Here is a 20030-nt window from a genome sequence, read left to right on the forward strand (position 1 = left end):
TCTTAAATAAAGGCTGAATAATTATGAAAGGGAAGGACAACAGACGAGGTGAGCTCCTACTAACGATTAATGTTAAACTCCCTGTGATTCCAATGCATTTCAATTTAAGATTTTGTGTTCTTGTGCAAGGCACCTTCTGACTCCTGGACTTCCTGGTACTTATATGACTTTATAGGAGGCTCAAAATTCTCTGAAGCTCTGCTTGGTACTCTGAATGTGAGCGGTGATTTAGCAATCTGGATAATTTATAAACACACATACACACCTACACACACACAGACACACACACACACACACACACATTCCACTGTGACTGGGAAAGATGTAAGGTTTAGAAGTTTTTAGGAGAGTTTTAGGTTCTAACTCCCTTTTAAGTATTATTATAGCTGATTTAAACTGCTTTTCTTTCAGGTACTGAACCTTGGTGAATTTTTGTATATTGGACTCTATGTATTTCTACTCTCCATCATACAGGTACGTCTTGAGGGAAAAATATGTTCTAATTTTTCCTATTCATCACCTTCTGTCTTCTCACATTCGAAGAAAATTCACACAGTAAAAGTTTTTTACCCTTATATTTAGTATTTCTTGTATTTATTAATCTAGATACAGGATCATTTATAATAGCATGACATAGACCAACTTATACATTGAGTCATCAATATACATATTCATTCAGACAATTAGTCTATTTGATGCTATCACTACAAGGATGATTACAAATCATTATTTTCACTAGCAGCAAAGAAAAAAATACCCAAAAAAGTTTAGGACTTCTTTGGGGAGAAATATCGATAACCTCTGATATGCAGATGACACCACCCTTATGGCAGAGAGTGAAGAGGAACTAAAGAGCCTCTTGATGAAAGTGAAAGAGGAGAGTGAAAAAGTTGGCTTAAAGCTCAACATTCAGAAAATGAAGTTCATGGCGTCCGGTCCCATCACTTCATGGGAAATAGATGGGGAAACAGTGGAAACCGTGTCAGACTTTATTTCTCTGGGATCCAAAATCACTGCAGATGGTGACTGCAGCCATTAAATTAAAAGATACTTACTCCTTAGAAGGAAAGTTATGACCAACCTAGATAGCATATTGAAAAGCAGAGACATTACTTTGCAAACAAAGGTCCATCTAGTCAAGGCTATGGTTTTTCCAGTGGTCATGTATGGATGCAAGAGTTGAACTGTGAAGAAAGCTGAGAGCCGAAGAATTGATGCTTTTGAACTGTGGTGTTGGAGAAGACTCTTGAGAGTCCCTTGGACTGCAAGGAGATCCAAGCAGTCCATTCTAAAGGAGATCAGTCCTGGGTGTTCATTGGAAGGAGTGATGCTAAAGCTGAAACTCCAGTACTTTGGCCACCTCATGTGAAGAATTGACTCACTGGAAAAGACTTTGATTCTGGGAGGGATTGGGGGCAGGAGGAGAAGGGGACGACAGAGGATGAGATGGCTGAATGGAATCACCCACTCAATGGGCATGAGTTTGAGTAAACTCTGGGAGTTGGTGATGGACAGGGAGGCCTGGTGTGCTGTGATTCATGGGGTTGCAAAGAGTCAGACACGACTGAGTGACTGAACTGGAACTGGAACTGGAATGTCCATAGCTTTTCAATGGTTGAAAATATTTCAAAACGTAACTGGATGGCTTTAAATACATGTCAGTATGCACACCTAAATATAATTAAACCTACAAATTAGTTACTAGCAAATTATTTACAATTTATTATGAAATAAGTTCTCTGAACAATAAAATCTCAATTCTACTTATTATTTTAATACTTTTTTCAAAGTTACCTTTTTTTTCCCCTATGGCCATTGAGATACTTAGTCAGGGTTAAGAAGGTCAGTTATGACCTAGAAACATATGCTAGAGCATTGTTGCTAGTCCCTAATGTATATTCCTCAAAACTGATGGTATGTTATGAATTTTATATAGCCATTCTTAGATCAGGCAATTTTTTAAATTTACCAAAATTAAGTGATAGTTAGGATCTGATACCTATCATCCAGTTAGAAAAGTGAAAAACTGATGAAAACATATAAAAAACCTTACCTAATTATGTAGAGTTTTATTGACACTACAATATGAAGTAGATAAAAATATTCTGTACTTGAAATGACTACTTTAATTTTTCTATACACATTATGACATTAATGTTTGTCTTCATTTTCCAAATACATTGTTTAATCTCACTGACTTATTAGAGATGTTAATTTTCACAAAGGGTCCATGGAAACATCTAATTCTGTTTTTATTTCCCTAGTTCTGTTCTCATAAATTCTGTCTTCTTAATAGGCCACTGGCTGGGGTCCAGCCCCGGTGGATCCAGGGTGATTCGAAGGTGGGGACAGAGTCGGCGTCTTTGGAAAAATACATATTTAATCACAGATATAGAGAAATTAGAAATGGATAGTGTAGTAGGAAGATTAGTGGAGAAAAGGAGGCTGAATAACTTGGATTACATGGAATAACATCCATGCTCCAGATGGGAATTCAGCCAGAAAAATGGGAGCAAGAAAGAAGCGACATGGGGGAATCAGTCTTTCTGGAAACTGATCCTATTTCTTTATTTTTGGGTTTGCTTATATACCTTTTGTTACACATAGGGATGAATACAGAGTCATGTGGGAGTCAGCAGTCCTGACCTTTATCAAAATCAGGTGCTTCACATAAATGTATAAAAAAAGGTACATCATCTTCTGGCCATGAGTGAGACCTGCTGACATTTTATGATCCTTTCTTTCTGATAACCAAAAAGCTTATTTCTTCCAAGGGTGTTTTTTCTTAAACCAGGCACCACCCTCCAAATAAAGTTACATTCCTATAGGGTGAGGGTGTAGTGAGAGTTACAATCAAGAAAGGAATTTATTTAACCCAACGTTAACATGATTAATCTTAAAGGTTAATACTTATTTCTCCTATATGCTTAAAGGTTAATATTTATTTCTTCCTATATGCTAGTTATATTCATTATAAGTGTAGGGAACATGGAGATTTAGCAGTAAACATCAGCCCAACAAATGAAAATCCTTTCACCAATGCTCCCCTTAAGATCTATTTAGTCTTAAGATTTGATAAAGTTACATTTTCACATAGCAAGGACACAGTGATTTATAACAAAGTACAGTGATCTATTACAAAAGAGAAAATCCATTAACTCAAAAAGTCGAGTATTGCTAACCTTAAAAACTACTATATTTCCTTTTCTATATTCCAAATACATTGATTAATATATTCCCAGGTGCCTAAGGATATGGAGGCCTGGCGGCAATCATTGACTAAACAAGAAGAAAAAGCCCTATGCTAATTAAGACTCTCAAAATACTTCAAAACTCTCTGTGCTGTTTATGGTTAAGAGGTAGTAAACAATCATGTGGCAGGAGTATGGATAATCCTGTCACACAAGCTAGTCTGTCAGCAGAGAGGTTTGACTTGAGACACCCTTGTCCCACCCAGAGCAGGGAATTAGCAGCAATTATTGACACAACAAATGAAAAACCCTTCACCAATATAATTCCTAACCAACCCATTATACTAATAATTTCTAACTCCCCAAAAGAATTTGCCTTTAGTAAGTCTAAAACATCTCATGCCTCTCAGGTTGGGAGGCTGCAAACAATCACATGTGGCCAGACGAACCTATACAGGCGGGCTAGATAACCTTCAGAGGAATCCATAAGCTGAAACACTCTTGTCACGCCCAGGAATTTTTATTGCCTTGGAGCTGCACGTTTACTCCTTCTCCGAGAGAAATGGTTATGGGGGAGAGCATAAAACAGACTCTGGTTTTGGGGTTAGATGCTCAGGAACAGGGGGTTTCCTGAGGCTTGATCACGCCTTTGCGTATGCCAAGCCTCCTTCCTCATGACCTTTGCCATGGGCGGAGTTCCTCATGCTGGCCCCCGGCAGCCACTGAACAAAGTTGTGTGGTGAGTAGCCACAACTTTCTCCAGGAAATCATCCTAATACAATGTCTGAACCCAACCTAGTCTCCTGCATTGCAGGCAGATTCTTTACCATCTGAACCACCAGGGAAGCCCCCTCTATCTACTAGAGGACAATATATAATGTTTCTTGATTCATTATCTATAGGAAGTTAAACATTCTCTATATTACAATATTATTGGTCTTTCTGTTCCAGTTAAAGGCAGGTGTAAATACTCAGATATGATGTCTGCTATAAGTCAACTCTCACATAAGGTATGTATTATATGCATTTTGTTGTTCCTAGATTATAAAACATATAGTCCTGTGCACAGGAGAGTTGAAAGATAGGATCAAAGAAGCAGTCAAGTAAAAATCATAAATATGTTCCTTACTTTCTGAATTTACCAATTTAATTTCCCTATAGGCTGTCCAATTAAAAAATCTATTGCATATAGCTAAATAAAATTTCATATTGTTCAACTGCTCTTTACTCCACTGTGGAATTCATTCATTTTGAGGAACTAATATTAATAGATGAAATGGCTTAGAATCATACAAAGAAAAGAGACAATTAAGCTATTTTTGAAATAGTTATTATTTCAGTATAAGTGCAAATGTCAAGGCAAATACTGCTACACATTTAGTGACCTAATTTTGAACATGTAAGTTTTTAACATGAAAAGTGACCTATGGAGAAAGAAAATGTGGAAAAAATTATTTCTTCCCAAGTTGGGATATTATTTAACCACATGAATATAACTTTATACCAAATTTAAGAATTTTCAACTGGACCTGCAGAGTATGATTGTATGCAGGACGGAGGAGGTGGTAAAGGGAGGGAAAGAAAAACATAGCTATACGGAGATTATATTAGTGTTTTGGAGTGCAAGGCATGTGTGCATGGTCAGTCACTACTGAGTCCTGTCTGACTCTTTGCAACCCCATGGACTGTAGCTCACCAGGCTCCTCCATCCATGGGATTCTCCAGGCAAGAATACTGGAGTGGATTGCCATTTCCTTCTCCAGGGGGTCTTCTCAGCCCAGGGATCAAAACTTCACATCTCTCGGGTTTCCTTCATCGGCAGGTAGATTCTTTACCTCTTCGTCACCTGGGAAACCCATAGAAGGCATACCACTAAATGATTTGGTAAAGATGAAGGGAAACAGAATGGCTGTTTTTGGAGGCAAAGTAGATAGGTAAGCTGAGTTAAGATGGGAGAGTGGTTGAGGAGACAATATAATCTCTGCAGGCATATTTAAACTCAGCCCTTACTGTCGCAAAAGTGTTTCTGACTATAGACTCATGTTTTGTTCCCACTGGTACTCATGACGAAGCCATTCAAATTCTGTAAGTTTCAGTTTGTCCATTTAAAACTGTCAGAAAATGTCATTTTATATATGATTATATATTTTTCTGCTTTTTTTTTTTTTTTGGCCTAAAAGTTAGCAATAACTTCCTTGTACTACAAAGGGTGTGAGGAATTACTTTTACAAATCTTACCATAAAAGCCCAATTTCCTTAATAAAGCAGTGTTTTCTGCTAAAATACCGGTAGGCTTTAGTGTAGTAACCTAGTAATTGATTATTAGTCAACTATTGCTTTGTTAAAATTATGCTAACAATCATTTCAATTATGATCTTTAAAAAGAGATCTATGAATTTTGGTAGTTATAAACAGCTGGATAATGCAAATTAAGAGTAAGTATATGGTGATGAAAGGTATGGCTAGGAGCAATGAGATCGAATTGAGGAAGAACTGAAAGTTTCATTTATTGTCAAAGTAAACTTACATATTGAGTAAATCGGCAAAAGCAGGGCATTGCTAATACTAGGTTGGTTGGAGATAGGTAGGGAAACAAACGTTAAACAATGGAAGCTAGAGATTTACTACTGAAAGAGAAAACAAAACAAAACTTGTGCTTGTTCAAATCTTAATCTGAGTTACATCAACTATGTATAAAGGTAAAATACCCTGATGACTGGTGTAAATTTGAATCTCTAAAAATTTTCTAGTCTTATTATACTTAATACTATACTTACTGTGTCCACGTATGTTTCGCACAAACTTCTCACAAAACTAATTCTAATCTTCATTAAGGAAATGACAATACATTTTGGCAGCATTTTAAATGGCAATTTATGTTTTCAAATATATACATATATTTTCCTTTGAATGTCTATTTCCATTTTGTGAATCTTATTGGCTCTAAACAGATATAGTAATACTCTAATGAACATTTTTGGTTTCAAATACTTGCAATAGAGTAAGTGGGGTTGGAAGATGCAACACATACTGTAATGGGTGGTTGAGTTCTGGATGGCCCACTGTAATGCATCCAAAGTGCCAATAGTGTGTCTTTTTAGATATATAGGATTCACAACAGACAGCATTGCTATAGACTAAATTATGTATACCCCATCATATTAATATGTTAAAGTTCTAACCTCCCATGTGATTCTATTAAGAGATTTAGCCTTTAAAGAGGTAATTACGCTTACATGAGGTCCTTAGGATGGAGTCCTAATCCAAAATGACTTATATTTTCATAAAAAGAGGAAGAAATACTTTCATAAAAAGAGGAAGAGATGTGTGCACACAGAAAAAAAAGGCCATGTGAAGACACAACAAGTAGGTAGCCATCTACAAGCCAAGCAGATAGGCCTCAGGAGAAACGAATCTGCTGACACTTTGATCCTGTACTTCCAGACTTCGTAACTGTGAGAAAACACATTTGTGTTGCTAAAGCCACTTGGTCTGTATCATTTTGTTATGGTAGCCCTAGCAGATTAATACAGCCTTTATAATGAGAAAGATAATTAACAGTATGTTGACAATGCCAATGTTTAGCTGACCCACCTCCCAGATATAATACTTTTCATTTATTGATGGTCATGAGCCATATTCTATCTAATGAGACATAATTGCTTGATGTAGCTTTAGAAAACCGTGTAGAGTCAGCTGGAAAAACAAATTCATCTTAAACAGCTTGTTGCTCCTTTTCATCCTTTTGCTCTCTTCATGTTCTAAATGGAGATGTGTGGGCAACATCTTAGTACACAATATAATCTATATGAAGACAAAAGCCAGTGTGCTAAGGATGAAAGAACATAAGGAAAAGCAATTTGCGTGTTTGACTGTATAGCTGAACAGAATTATAGCATTAGAAAAATATACATGCTATGTAATATAAAACCACTAATAGAGGAAGAAAAGATATAATCTGAAGTCACATTTGCTATCATCAGTCAGAATTAATGATTCTGGTTAAACTCAATAAAACATTTGTGCTTTTTCGAGTATCAACTCTTTAGATAGCCAAGCATAGCTTTTAGTTTTAGGTAGAAATTATACATACACAGAGTACTTTAAACATATTTCTACAACTTCCTGAATTTCTGAGTTCGCCATGGAATTTTATTGAGGTTATCTATAAGTTCTTACCATCCATCTGTATTTTCCATCATAAATTTTGGGGGGCACAATGGTAGGCTACAATCTGCATTCATGTTCTTTTATCCCAGTTTAATTCCACTAATTTAAGCCTGTGACCCTTACAGAGAGACTTTCACTTTCAAAGAGTTTCCAGATGGGCAAGTAAGAATAACCAAAAAACTGGGTTTGACTACTAAGACACCATTAGAATCAGAGAGAAACTAGTGAGCCATTCAGAGTTGTTTTGGAATGGCGGCATGGAGCCTCCATAGCAGATTAGCCATAAGACACACATAGCTGTTCATCATCCCCAGTATGAAACCTACAACAGAGAGAGGTCCTGGGAAGGGGATATCAATCAGAAATTTAAAAGCTTGAACTGAGGTCTAAACTTAAATATTGACATAAGCCACTAAAAATTAAACTCCCTTTTTTCCTACCTTTCAAAATTTAGATGTTTGAATTTAAAAGCAACAATATTATAACTTAGAAAATTGTGGATTTGTGGGAAAACAGTTAAAAATTCATCTACCTACTGCTGCTGCTAAGTCACTTCAGTCGTGTCCGACTCTGTGTGACCCCATAGATGGCAGCCCACCATGCTCCACCCTCACTGGGATTCTCCAGGCAAGAACACTGGAGTGAGTACTATTAAGGAGCAATTGCACTGTTTTAAAAATATAATGCACTTGGAAAGTAGTAATAAGTTCAGTAAACATAAGCATGAAATTGAGACATTATGGGGCTAATCATAAACATTACTAACAGAAGGTAGAAAAATTAAATTATAAATAATACAATCACTTAAATTTCCAAAGTATGCCTGATGTAGCAAAAAAGGGGGGACAATTTTCAACCTGTTTTGTAAGGGCACCATTACACTGACAACACAAAGTAAATACAAAAATGTAATCATGCCAACTGGAAGCTAGATAAACTTTTAAATTTCGTGTAACACTTCAAAAATTACAAGAAATGAGCAGGTGATATAAATATAAAAGGATGTATGTGAATTAAAAATGATAGTAGCACATGCATTTGAATAGGAAATAGGCTTAAGGGAACTTATTAAACATGCTAAAGTGAATTTTGAAAGGGTGAAAAGGAAAACAAACAAATAGAATTGATATGCTATTATGGGGATAATCATGTTGCTGTTTAGTCGCTAAGTCATGTCTGACTTTTTGCAACCCCATGAACTGTAGCCCACCAGGCTCCACTGTCCATGGGATTCTCCAGGCAAGAATACTGGAGTAGGTTGCCATTTCCTTCAGGGGATCTTCCCAACCCAGGGATTGAATCTGCATCTCCTGCCTTAGATTCTTTACCACTGAGCCAGCGATAATAATAACCATTAGTAAATAAACTTCACATAATTTAGTATAAAATTGCGTTCCACCTTTCAACATATTCCACAGTAAATACTCAATGCTTCTTTTTCAGATGAAGGTAGAGTCCATCAGGTGACTTTTCCATCACTCTGTAAAACAAGAGATCCTTCATTTCCTATATAGATGACAAGTCCCACGGCAGCTTTGAGTTGTCCAAAATCCCATATTAGTGCTAACTAAACTTGAAAAAATCTATTCCCTCTTTCTCAAGTTAAACGTGGCCATTATTTGCTAAATGCTGATTAGAGTGATTTCTTTTTTATAATACATTTAAATAGTAATGTACTTTGAGTTAATAAAAATTTAATAATTCATAAAAATTAATTATGAAGTAATTTTGAGGTATGAATCCTACCTAAAGTAACTAAAGTTGAAAAAAATAGCTTAGTGTGAAGTTACTAAAATCAAGTAGAATAGAAGGTGAAATATTCTGCTAAACTCAGAAGGAAATGGAAAAATGATATCTCATTTCTGAAAAGTAGCTAAGTTTAAAAAAATCACAATATGAATACCATGGCAAGAAATGAACAACATGAGATTTAGAAACCACATGAACACCATGTTATTTTGATTATCTATGCTTAGGTTTTATGAAAGCAAGCAAACATTCTATAATATGTAATGATGAATTTCAGCAATGGAAAATTAGCATTTGAATTCCTATGCAAACTGTTTACATTGTTTAACAACAATGTATTTAATATGTATTTACTTCTGATGTATCTATGAATTCATGAAAATTTAATACAATTTGAAAACATCACAAAATGATAATAAACAGGGTACTTACACTTCTATATTTCACGATGTATTCTAAAATAGGGGCTCCACCATCATCCTGTTTGGTGATACTTAGCTTAAAGCTCTTCCCACTGCTTGGCTGTCCATGTATGGATGGAGGACTCGGTTCACCTATATAAGCAATAGAACATTCTTGATACTGGCACACATTTCATAGATGTAGAGATACTGCATTTTAATAAAAAATACAGTCATATAACAAAATGTATAACATCATCCTGTGTTTACCATTTTCTATTTGTCCTTTGTTGTAATGTAACTTTTGGTCCTCTTTTTATCCATCCAAGAAACAGCAACATTCATAAATCTAGAACTATCATGCCAAAATTGTGAAATCTCAGAATTATATATATCATTTATACTGATGGGCAAAGGCTCTAAGAATAGAACTCACTGCATTACACAAGCCTTAAGCTTTATTTCTTGTATTGATAGCATACTATCATTTATTTTTCTAATATAAATTTAATTTGCAAACATTTGTAAATATGTAGTAATATAAACATATTGTCATAAAGCTATCTAAAATATATACCTACCAGAAATATAATAAATTAGCAACTTATTAGCAATCTCCTCTAATGGACATTTTTAAGCTAGATATATATTTGAATAAATAAATTTTATAGTATCCAAACTATACATGGATTTCAAAGTTTTTAAAAAACTCTCACTTTATGAAAATACTAACTTTGGTGTTATTCTTCACACAAAGATGGTCTTATAGTAAATATAATATGTTTAATATGAACAGAGTTCCACAGAATTGGAAGAGTATCAGCATTAGTGTGAATATATTATGAAATGAGATGATTTATATGCTGTTAACATACTATGTTTTCTGTATATAAATTTAAAGTTCTATAAAAAAAAAGTACAAACATCTTAAAAGGATTCAATAAGAGAATATGAGAAAGACTAAATATGAAGAGTGGGGTTGCTGAGGATTATAAGCAGAGACAGGATAGCTCTATTAAAATGAGGTTAAGTCATTCTAGGGTAATTTTAGTCAGGAGGTGGGGTTTTGAGTCAAGATCTATTTGCAGCCGTCCTGGTGAAAAAGAGACACTGAAAAAGACTCTGGCATCAGGAATGGAGAATAAACAACATATCTGACATTTTATGATAACCAACAGAAAAGACTTGGTCATAAATTAAGACAATTATTGCAGTCAATTTGACTGCCCTAACATAAGTATATAATAAGCAGACGATTGCATAGTTTGTCATCCCAAACACTCTCTCAATAACATAAGAGAAGACTCTATACATGGACATCACCAGATGGTCAATACTGAAATCAGATTTATTATATTCTTTACAGCCAAAGATGGAGAAACTCTATACAGTCAGCAAAAGCAAGACCAGGAGCTGACTGTGGCTCAGATCATGAACTCCTTATTGCTAAATTCAGACTGAAATTGAAGAAAGTAGGGAGAACCACTAGACCATTCAGGTATGACCTAAATCAAATCCCTTATGATCATACAGTAGAAGTGACAAATGGATACAAGGGATTAGATCTAATAGACAGAGTGCCTGAAGAACTATGGACGGAGGTTCATGACATTGTACAGGAGGCAGGGATCAAGACCATCCTCAAGAAAAAGAAATGCAAAAAGGCCAAATGGTTGTCTGAGGAGATCTTACAAATAGCTGAGAAAACAAGACAAGCAAAAGGCAAAGGAGAAAAAAAAAAAAAAAAGATATACCCATTTGAATGCGGAGTTCCAAAGAATAGCAAGGAGAGATAAGAAAGCCTTCTTCAGTGATCAATGTAAGAAATAGAGGAAAACAATAGGATGAGAAAGACTAGAGATCTCTTCAAGAAAATTAGAGATACGAAGAGAACTTTTCATGCAAAGATGGGCATAATAAAGGACAGAAATGGTATAGACCTAACAGAAACAGAAAATGTTAAGAAGAGGGGGCAAGAATACACAGAAGGACTATACAAAAAAGATCTTCATGACACATAACCATGATGGTGTGATCACTCACCTAGAGCCAGACATCCTGGAATGTGAAGTCAAGTGGGCCTTAGGAAACATGAATTCAAACAAAGCTAGTGAAGGTGATGGAATTCCAGTTGAGCCATTTCAAATCCTAAAAGATGACGCTGTGAAAGTGCTGCACTCAATATGCCAGCAAATTTGGAAAACTCAGCAGTGGCCACAGGACTGAAAAAGGTCAGTTTTCATTCCAATCCCAAAGAAAGGCAAAGCCAAAGAATGTTCAAACTACCGCACAATAACACTCATCTTACACACATAGCAAAGTAATGCTCAAAATTCTCCAAGCCAGACTTCAACAGTATGTGAACCAGGAAATTCCAGATGTTCAATCTGGATTTAGAAAAGCCAGAGGAACCAGAGATCAAATTGCCAACATCTGTTGGATCATCAAAAAAGTGAAAGACTTCCACAAAAACATCTACTTATGCTTTATTTACTCCCCCAAGTTCTTTGACCATGTGGAGCATGACAAACTGTGGAAAATCCTAAAACAGATGGGCATACCAGACCACCTGACCTGCCTCCTTTGAAATCTGTATACAGGTCAAGAAGCAAGAGTTAGAACTGGACATGGAACAATAGACTGGTTCTAAATTGAGAAAGGATTAGACTGTATATTGTCACCCAGATTATTTAACTTATATGCAGAGTACATCATGAGAAATGATGGACTGGATGAAGCACAAGCTGGAATCAAGATTGCCAGGAGAAATATCAATAACCTCAGATATCCAGATGACACCACCCTCATGGCAGAAAGTGAAGAACTAAAGAGCTTCTGGATGAAAGTCAAAGAGGAGGTGAAAAAGTTGGCTTTGAGCTCAACATTCAGAAAACTAAGATCATGGCATCTGGTCCCAACACTTCGTGGGGAAACAATGAAAACAGTGAGAGACCTTATTTTGGGGGGCTCCAAAATCACTGCAGATTGTGACTGCAGCCATGAAATTAAAAGACACTTGTTCCTTGGAAGAAAAGCCATGAACAACCTAGATAGCATTTTAAAAAGCAGAGATATTACTTTGCCAGCAAGGTCCGTCTTGTCAAAGCTATGGTTTTTCTGGTAGTCTTGTATGGATGTGAGAAGAATTGATGCTTTTGAACTGTGGTGTTGAAAAAGACTTTTGAGAGTCCCTTGGACTGCAAAGAGATCCAAGCAATCCACCCTAAAGAAAATCAATCCTGAATATTCATTGGAAAGACCAATGCTGAAGCTGAAACTCCAATATTTTGGCCACCTGATGCGAGGAACTGACTCATTGGTAAAGATCCTGATGCTGGGAAAGATTGAAGGCAGGAGAAGACAGGGATGACAGAGGATGAGATGGTGGATGGCATCACCGCCTCAATGGACATGGGCATGAGAAAGCTCGGGAGTTGGTGATGGATATAGAAGCCTGACATACAGCAGTCCAAAAGGTCACAAAGAGTCTGACACAACTGAGCAACTGAACTGAACTGATGCATAGATTATATAATGGTGTTTGCTTTGTCACACTCAATTTTCTCATATTTTTTAACAGTTTATTCAACATAAAGGAAATCTATACTATTTTTTAAAATGTTTATTTTTAATTTATTTTGCTTTACAATACTGTATTGGTTTTGCCATACATTGACATGAATCCCCAACGGGTGTACATGAGTTTCCAATCCTGAACCCCCTCCCACCTCCCACCCCATATCATCTCTCTGGATCATCCCCATGCACCAGCCCCAAGCATCCTGTATCCTGTATCGAACATAGACTGGCAATTCATTTCTTATACGACAGTATACATGTTTCAATGCCATTCTCCCAAATCATCCCACCCTCTCCCTCTCCCACAGAATCCAAAAGATTGGTCCATACATCTGTGTCTCTTTTGCTGTCTCACATACAGGGTTATCATTACCATCTTTCTAAATTCCATATATATGTGTTAGTATACTATATATGTGTTTTTCTTTCTGGCTTACTTCACTCTGTATAATAGGCTCCAGTTTCATCCACCTCGTTAGAACTGATTCAAAAGTATCCTTTTTAATGGCTGAGTAATACTCCATTGTGTGTATGTACCACAGCTTTCTTATCCATTCATCTGCTGATGGACATCTAGGTTGTTTCCATGTCCTGGCTATTATAAACAGTGCTGTGATGAACACTGGGGTACATGTGTCTCTTTAAATGCAGTTAAACACTACAAAACAGGATAGTAATAAGAAGGGGGCTTCAGCAGTTATTCTTTTCCTGCAGTCACCATTGCAATGAATTAATTTAGTGGTGCCTTTTTCTCATACTTAGGGTCTATGTAATCCATGGAATACAACCAATGGTAATGCTACAGCAAAATAGAATGTTAATTTTATTGCACAGATACTTTTCTACTCTTTCTTTGAATACAGACTGAGCATTACAATCTAATTAATCAGACTGAAAAAGTAAGACACTTTCCTGATGGGAACAAATTTACTCTATATATTGCAGTGTGCTTTTTTCTGCTTGCTTCAGAACAAAGTTATTTTTTGTAAGTCTGACATGCCACCATCTTCAGCAGCCACTTCAACAAAGACATAATTCACTTTCTCAAAGTGTTGAAATGTCTCCCTGTATTTTAGTATCCCATTTAAGTTTGCAAGGAAGAGAATGACAACAGAGAGCAAAACACAGATTACTTACGGACTGGTAATGTTTGGAAAATTTCTATTTTACTATAGTCTCCTTGTCCTTTTCCATTTACAGCTGCAACCCTGATTTCATAAGTTGTATTTGGTTCCAGATTGCTCAAAACAACCATTGCTAAAAGAAAAAAAAGATATGTCTATGATTAAAACATTTTAATAAGTAAAACAATTCAAACTATTATCAAGTTGAGTGGAACAGTATCACTGAATTAATCTTTCCATGAAATATCTGAAAAGCGTAAGAGCTATACATAAATGGAAAATGATCTGTGGGCAATTGTCTTCTTCATCTCTATTTTAACTTTTTACCCAGATGCAAAAACTTTCAAAGAAGAAAATTAATAGTTCCTTTTTCATGATACTTACATTCACAAAGTAGAAAATAAAATATATTTTCTTTTATTTTTTCAATATTCAAGAACAAAAAGGATTTAAAGAAAACATCTTTACTGAATGCATCTCAAATATTTTGTCTACCCTAATGAAAGCGAAGATGTGTATTTAATGATCTATATCTTGTACTTTCATGTTCAGTTCAGTTCATCTCAGTCACTCAGTTGTGTCCGACTCTTTGCGACCCCATGAATAGCAGCATGCCAGGCCTCCTTGTCCATCACCAACTCCCGGAGTTCACTCAGACTCGCGTCCATTGAGTCAGTGATGCCATCCAGGCATCTTGTCCTCTGTTGTCCTCTTCTTCTTTTGCCCCCAGTCCCTCCCAGCATCAGAGTCTTTTCCAATGAGGCAACTCTTCGCATGAGGTGGCCAAAGTACTGGAGTTTCAGCTTTAGCATCATTCCTTCCAAAGAAATCCCAGGGTTGATCTCTTTCAGAATGTACTGGTTGGATCTCCTTGCAGTCCAAGGGACTCACTCTCAAGAGTCTTCTCCAACACCACAGTGCAAAAGCATCAATTCTTTGGCACTCAGCCTTCTTTACAGTCCAAGTCTCACATCCATACATGACTACTGGAAAAACCATAGCCTTGACTAGATGGAACTTAGCTGGCAAAGTAATATCTCTGCTTTTAAATATGCTATCTAGGTTGGTCATAACTTTTCTTCTAAGGAGTAAGCGTCTTTTAATATCATGGCTGCAATCACCATCTGCAGTGATTTTGGAGCCCCCCAAAATAAAGTCTGACACTGTTTCCACTGTTTCCCCATCTATTTCCCTTGAAGTGATGGGACCGGATGCCATGATCTTCGTTTTCTGAATGTTGAGCTTTAAGCCAACTTTTTCACTCTCTTCTTTTACTTTCATCAAGAGGCTTTTTAGTTCCTCTTCACTTTCTGCCATAAGGGTGGTGTCATCTGCAATCTGAGGTTATTGATATTTCTTGCAGCAATCTTGATTCCAGCTTGTGTTTCTTCCAGTCCAGCGTTTCTCATGTTAGGATGTTTCTCATGTTAGGATGTTTCAAATCATAATACACCCACTCCCAGCAAACCTCATGTTATACCAGAAATCCGCAGAACAGAGGAATGCTGCAGCATTCATAATCCTGCATTGTAAATATTACTTGTGAATAAGTCATTGGAACTAATATTCTGGTTGAACCTCAGACTGACTTTCTCCAACCTCTTATACATAAGCCACAATAAAATATTCAATATCAATCAATCAATATATAGGTGAGTGGTATAGAGTTTATTGGAGATATGAAATTCAATATTTAGAAGTCTGATCTCCAGTATAAGATATTTGAGTCATGTCAAAGAAGTGTCATTCAGCCGATGATTGTAAAAGTGGATCATTTGCTTGATAACCTCAAATCAAATCAAATTATTTTAATGCTAGCTTGAAGCCTGTCATCTCTCATATTTCTCTCTGAATTTCTTCTTGAGTATTTACCATACCAGCTCTGGATACAACACAACACAAAGGAGAAGAAAGAATCTGAAAAAGTACAGGCATATACAATTTTATCAGAAATATTCCCTGGGTCATGACAGTCCTTTTAATTTGCCAGCAGGTTTTAAATACATTTGCAGATTTCAAAATTTTGCATCTTTACAAATACCTTTGGTGGAACTAATAAAATTCCATAGCTGCCTCTATCCTTACTGCTTTTGCTAAACAGAGTAAACATTAAAAAGTAGATGTGGAAATGCCTTGATGACCAATCAAAAGGAAGTTATGTCTGGTTTACATAATAACTTAAAGTCAAATGTGCAGTCAAATGTGCTCAGTCACTCGGTTGTGTCTGACTCTTTGTGACCCCATGGACTGTAGCCAGCCAGCCTCCTTTGTCCATGGGATTTTTCCATGGGATTTTCCTGGTAAGAATACAGGAGTGGGTTGCTGTTTTCTCCTCCCCACTCAGGGCTTGTACCTGCATCTCCTGTGTCTCCTGCATTGCAGGTGGATTCTTCACTGTTATGCCAGTGGGAAAACCTCAAAGTCAAATGATCAATTCATAATAGAAAATATAATCAATCATAAAAGATTAAATCACGAGTAATCAGGCACATATTTGTAAGACTATTAACATGAACAATGACTGAAAATGAGACAAACTGAATAAAATCCCAATATAGTTTATTAACCTGTTTTTGATAATTACATTATAATATATATTCACTAGATGACATTTTTCATTTTAGGTTAAATGAATATACTTAGAGAATTTGATACTTCTTGTGCTCCCTTCTTTTCTCCAATATCATCATATATACTAGGTAAATGTTAATGGCAAAAATATGGTTAAGATATCAACCAGACAGATATTAATCCAGTATAGATGTTTCAAAATCATTCAAAAGAATACATTTTCCATAATGAAATTTCCATTTTTATTTCTCATTTTCTCTACTGGGTAAGAAAACTGCACTTGCTTTAGAGAGCACACAGCCTTGTGAAAACTTCAGATGAAAACACACAGTGTCAAAGTTAAAGGAGGCCAACTGAGAAAAACCAGATTAGCAGGGGAATCCAACTGATTAGAAGCTGCAAGGATAAATTGGAAAGTCAGCCTTGAATTCAGTTACTTCTGAAACGATTTTTTAGGAAACCCAAACACAGTCGGCTGGTGAGCTGGCTTCAGAGAAATATCAGCCCAAGAAAAAGAATTCATTTGCAATAAAGAAATGGTTAGTGGGAGATGAAACTGGTCATGGAAATGGAGAAGGACTCAAACTAAGAGTTAGGCAGCTGAAATGCTAAGAACTTCGAGTCCCACTGAGTTTAAGAGAGAAAGCTTCTGCTCAAGATCTGCATAAGAAGGAATTTAAAAGTTAAAATTGTATCATATTTTATCATTTAATAAGCTAAAAATATAGCAAATTTAAAATCAAAGTGGGACTTCCCCAGTGGCTCAGTTGAAAAATAATCTGCCTGCAATGCAGGAGACCCAAGTTCGATCCCTGGGTGAGGAAGATACCCTGGAGAAGGGAATGGTGACCCATTCCAGTATTCTACCTGGAGAATTCCATGACAGATCTGGCAGGCTACAGTCCATGAGACTGCAAAGAGTTGGACATGACTGAGCAACTAACACGTTCAAAATCAAAGTAAGCTAGACCTGCAGAGATTAATGCTTTATAAAAGTGAGTTTAGTTTTCAGGGGTTGTAACAAAAATGCAGGGGCCCTTGGACAATCAGTAATGTCACAGAGTAGTTTGTGTTTGTAGCATGGAGACTTATGAGAGACTAGTGCAGAAACTAGCCAGGTTGTAATAACATTTGTAATAAGACACTTAGTGATGCAGGCTTTAGATGCATGAAAGAAGTCCCATGGCTCTGGATATGATTCCACCACTGACTGAGGTTCAACCAGGTCTTAGGGCTGAGTTTTTCATCTCAACTTCTAAATCAAAACAATTTTATTAAGTTTTATAGAGACAAAAGTATAAAAAATTAGTTGAAAATAGGTGTAGATTGGACTTCCCAGGTGGCTCAGATGGTAAAGAATCTGCCTGCATTGCAGGAGACCCAGATTTGATCCCTGGTGGGAAAGACCCCTGGCTAAGGGGATGCTACCCACTCTATTCCATTGTTGCCTGGAGAACACCACGGACAGAGGAGCCTGGTGGGCTACAGTCATAGTGATACCTATAAACATTTACACATATAATCTATATACATAGTATACTATACAAGAATATAGGAGAGCTTGCCATAGATGCTTTTACTGCTACAGACAACTTTGGTACACAATATGCTCTTCATATTCTATGATGTAAAGATGCAGCCGCTTACCATTGTTTTATTTATTTATTTTTGGCTGCACTCCACGGCAAGAGGATCTTAATTCCCTGGCCAGCAATCCAAGCCATACCACCTGCAGGGGAAGCATGAAGTCTTAACCACTGGACTACCAGGGAATTCCTTTACCATTGTTTTAAAATCACAAGTTTGACTAACACAGCTGTGAGGAACTGGTAATGCTTATATTCAGTTGTTTGTCTTTATACAAACAAGAAACGCAACAGAATTTAAATCACACAATTTTAATTCCAAATACAACTTGTCATTTCTTCAGAAGCCTGGAGGTCAGACTATTCATCTTTTTAGATTATAAATGAATAACAATAGTGTTATCAAAGAATCAGAGCATATCAAATTAAGGAAAAAGCTGATATTACTTGGATTAAATACTTGAAGCCCATCTCCCACTACCCATCCCATAACTACACACATTAAAAAAAGGTACCCTACGTGAATGATCTGAATGATTTGAGTAAAAGCTCTTTCTGGCTTGGATTGTCATATTTCTTAGAGACCGTGAGGCACTTTGAGTACCTCTCTACTTCTGCCACAGGGAGACTCATTTCTTGAATCACAGGATGATCAATTCACAATTGATTTTATCCATGTTGCTCTTATTAATATTTTTGTTTTCTGTGCTAAGACTCTTTTCTGATAACTGAATTTCACAGCAGAGCAATTTGAGGAGGAGAGAAGCAACGAGGGCACAATGATGGTGAGCAGTTATTATAACACTGGGCTAAAGGTAAAGCAGAGGGGGAGGCCTTTTATAGAGGACTTTGCAAATTACAGGGGAACGACATGGAAGTAAACCGGTTGAAGCCAGTTTTATAAAGTTTATATACAAGAAGTCAGTCTGTTTTTGAGTTCTGACTCTAAAGGTTTTGGTACAATAACCCTTATTATGAGGCTTATTAACATTGTGTGAACATAAGGATTACTGTGTGAAATTGAAAGAACTCCGTAAGTTGGGGCTCATTTAAAGCGAGGGAAAGCTAAGGATTCAGGGGAGGCAAAGCCTGTGTCTGTAATTTGACTTGTCTTTCTTAAATGGGAGGATATATATGTTAAATTGTCCATAATTTACTGATGTATTATCAAACATAAGGTTTCTGAATACACAAGGTAGGGCTTGAAAGCAAACCACCACTTGAAATACAAAGACCTTGTACTCTATAATAGAGCCACTCAAATTATGAAGTTAGTTAATGAAAGACTTTCTTTTCCCCAATGTGTCCATACAATAGAATAACAGAACCACAAACTAAGGTGTGGGATGGGTTCTTTCTCTATAATTTATTCAAAATTCAAACTCAAAAATTAGGTGAAAGTAGGTCTAGATTACAAACCACTAAAAGTTCTCTAAGGACAAATGGCAAACATTTAAGTCTTTCATAGTTATATTCATGCTGATTTAGAACCATAATGCAATTCTTCTGAAAATTATAAACAACCATGAATTCTCCTTTGACATGGCAACAAGGGCAAGTTCTATAAAAACGCTGGTTTCTCTCATTAATGTAATGTTTCTGATTGATTTAAATGTAACTGTGTTTTATAAATGGCCATTTTGTTATCTGGCTATAAAT

The 20030-nt window shown here is 36.3% G+C and overlaps 1 protein-coding gene across 1 annotated transcript in view; it reads right to left on the minus strand.

Moving 5' to 3' along the window:
* The window catches only part of NCAM2 (neural cell adhesion molecule 2), a 251778-nt gene that overhangs the window by 50881 nt on the left and 180867 nt on the right, over positions 1–20030 (minus strand). The window contains exons 13-14 of the mRNA XM_068967942.1: positions 14228–14347; positions 9543–9664 (exon numbers count right to left, since the gene is read on the minus strand). Coding sequence (XP_068824043.1) covers positions 9543–9664; positions 14228–14347 — 242 coding nt within the window. The remainder of the gene's footprint in view (positions 1–9542; positions 9665–14227; positions 14348–20030) is intronic.

The sequence above is a fragment of the Capricornis sumatraensis genome, chromosome 1 (assembly GCF_032405125.1).
Source record: "Capricornis sumatraensis isolate serow.1 chromosome 1, serow.2, whole genome shotgun sequence".
Taxonomy (NCBI): Eukaryota; Metazoa; Chordata; class Mammalia; order Artiodactyla; family Bovidae; genus Capricornis; species Capricornis sumatraensis.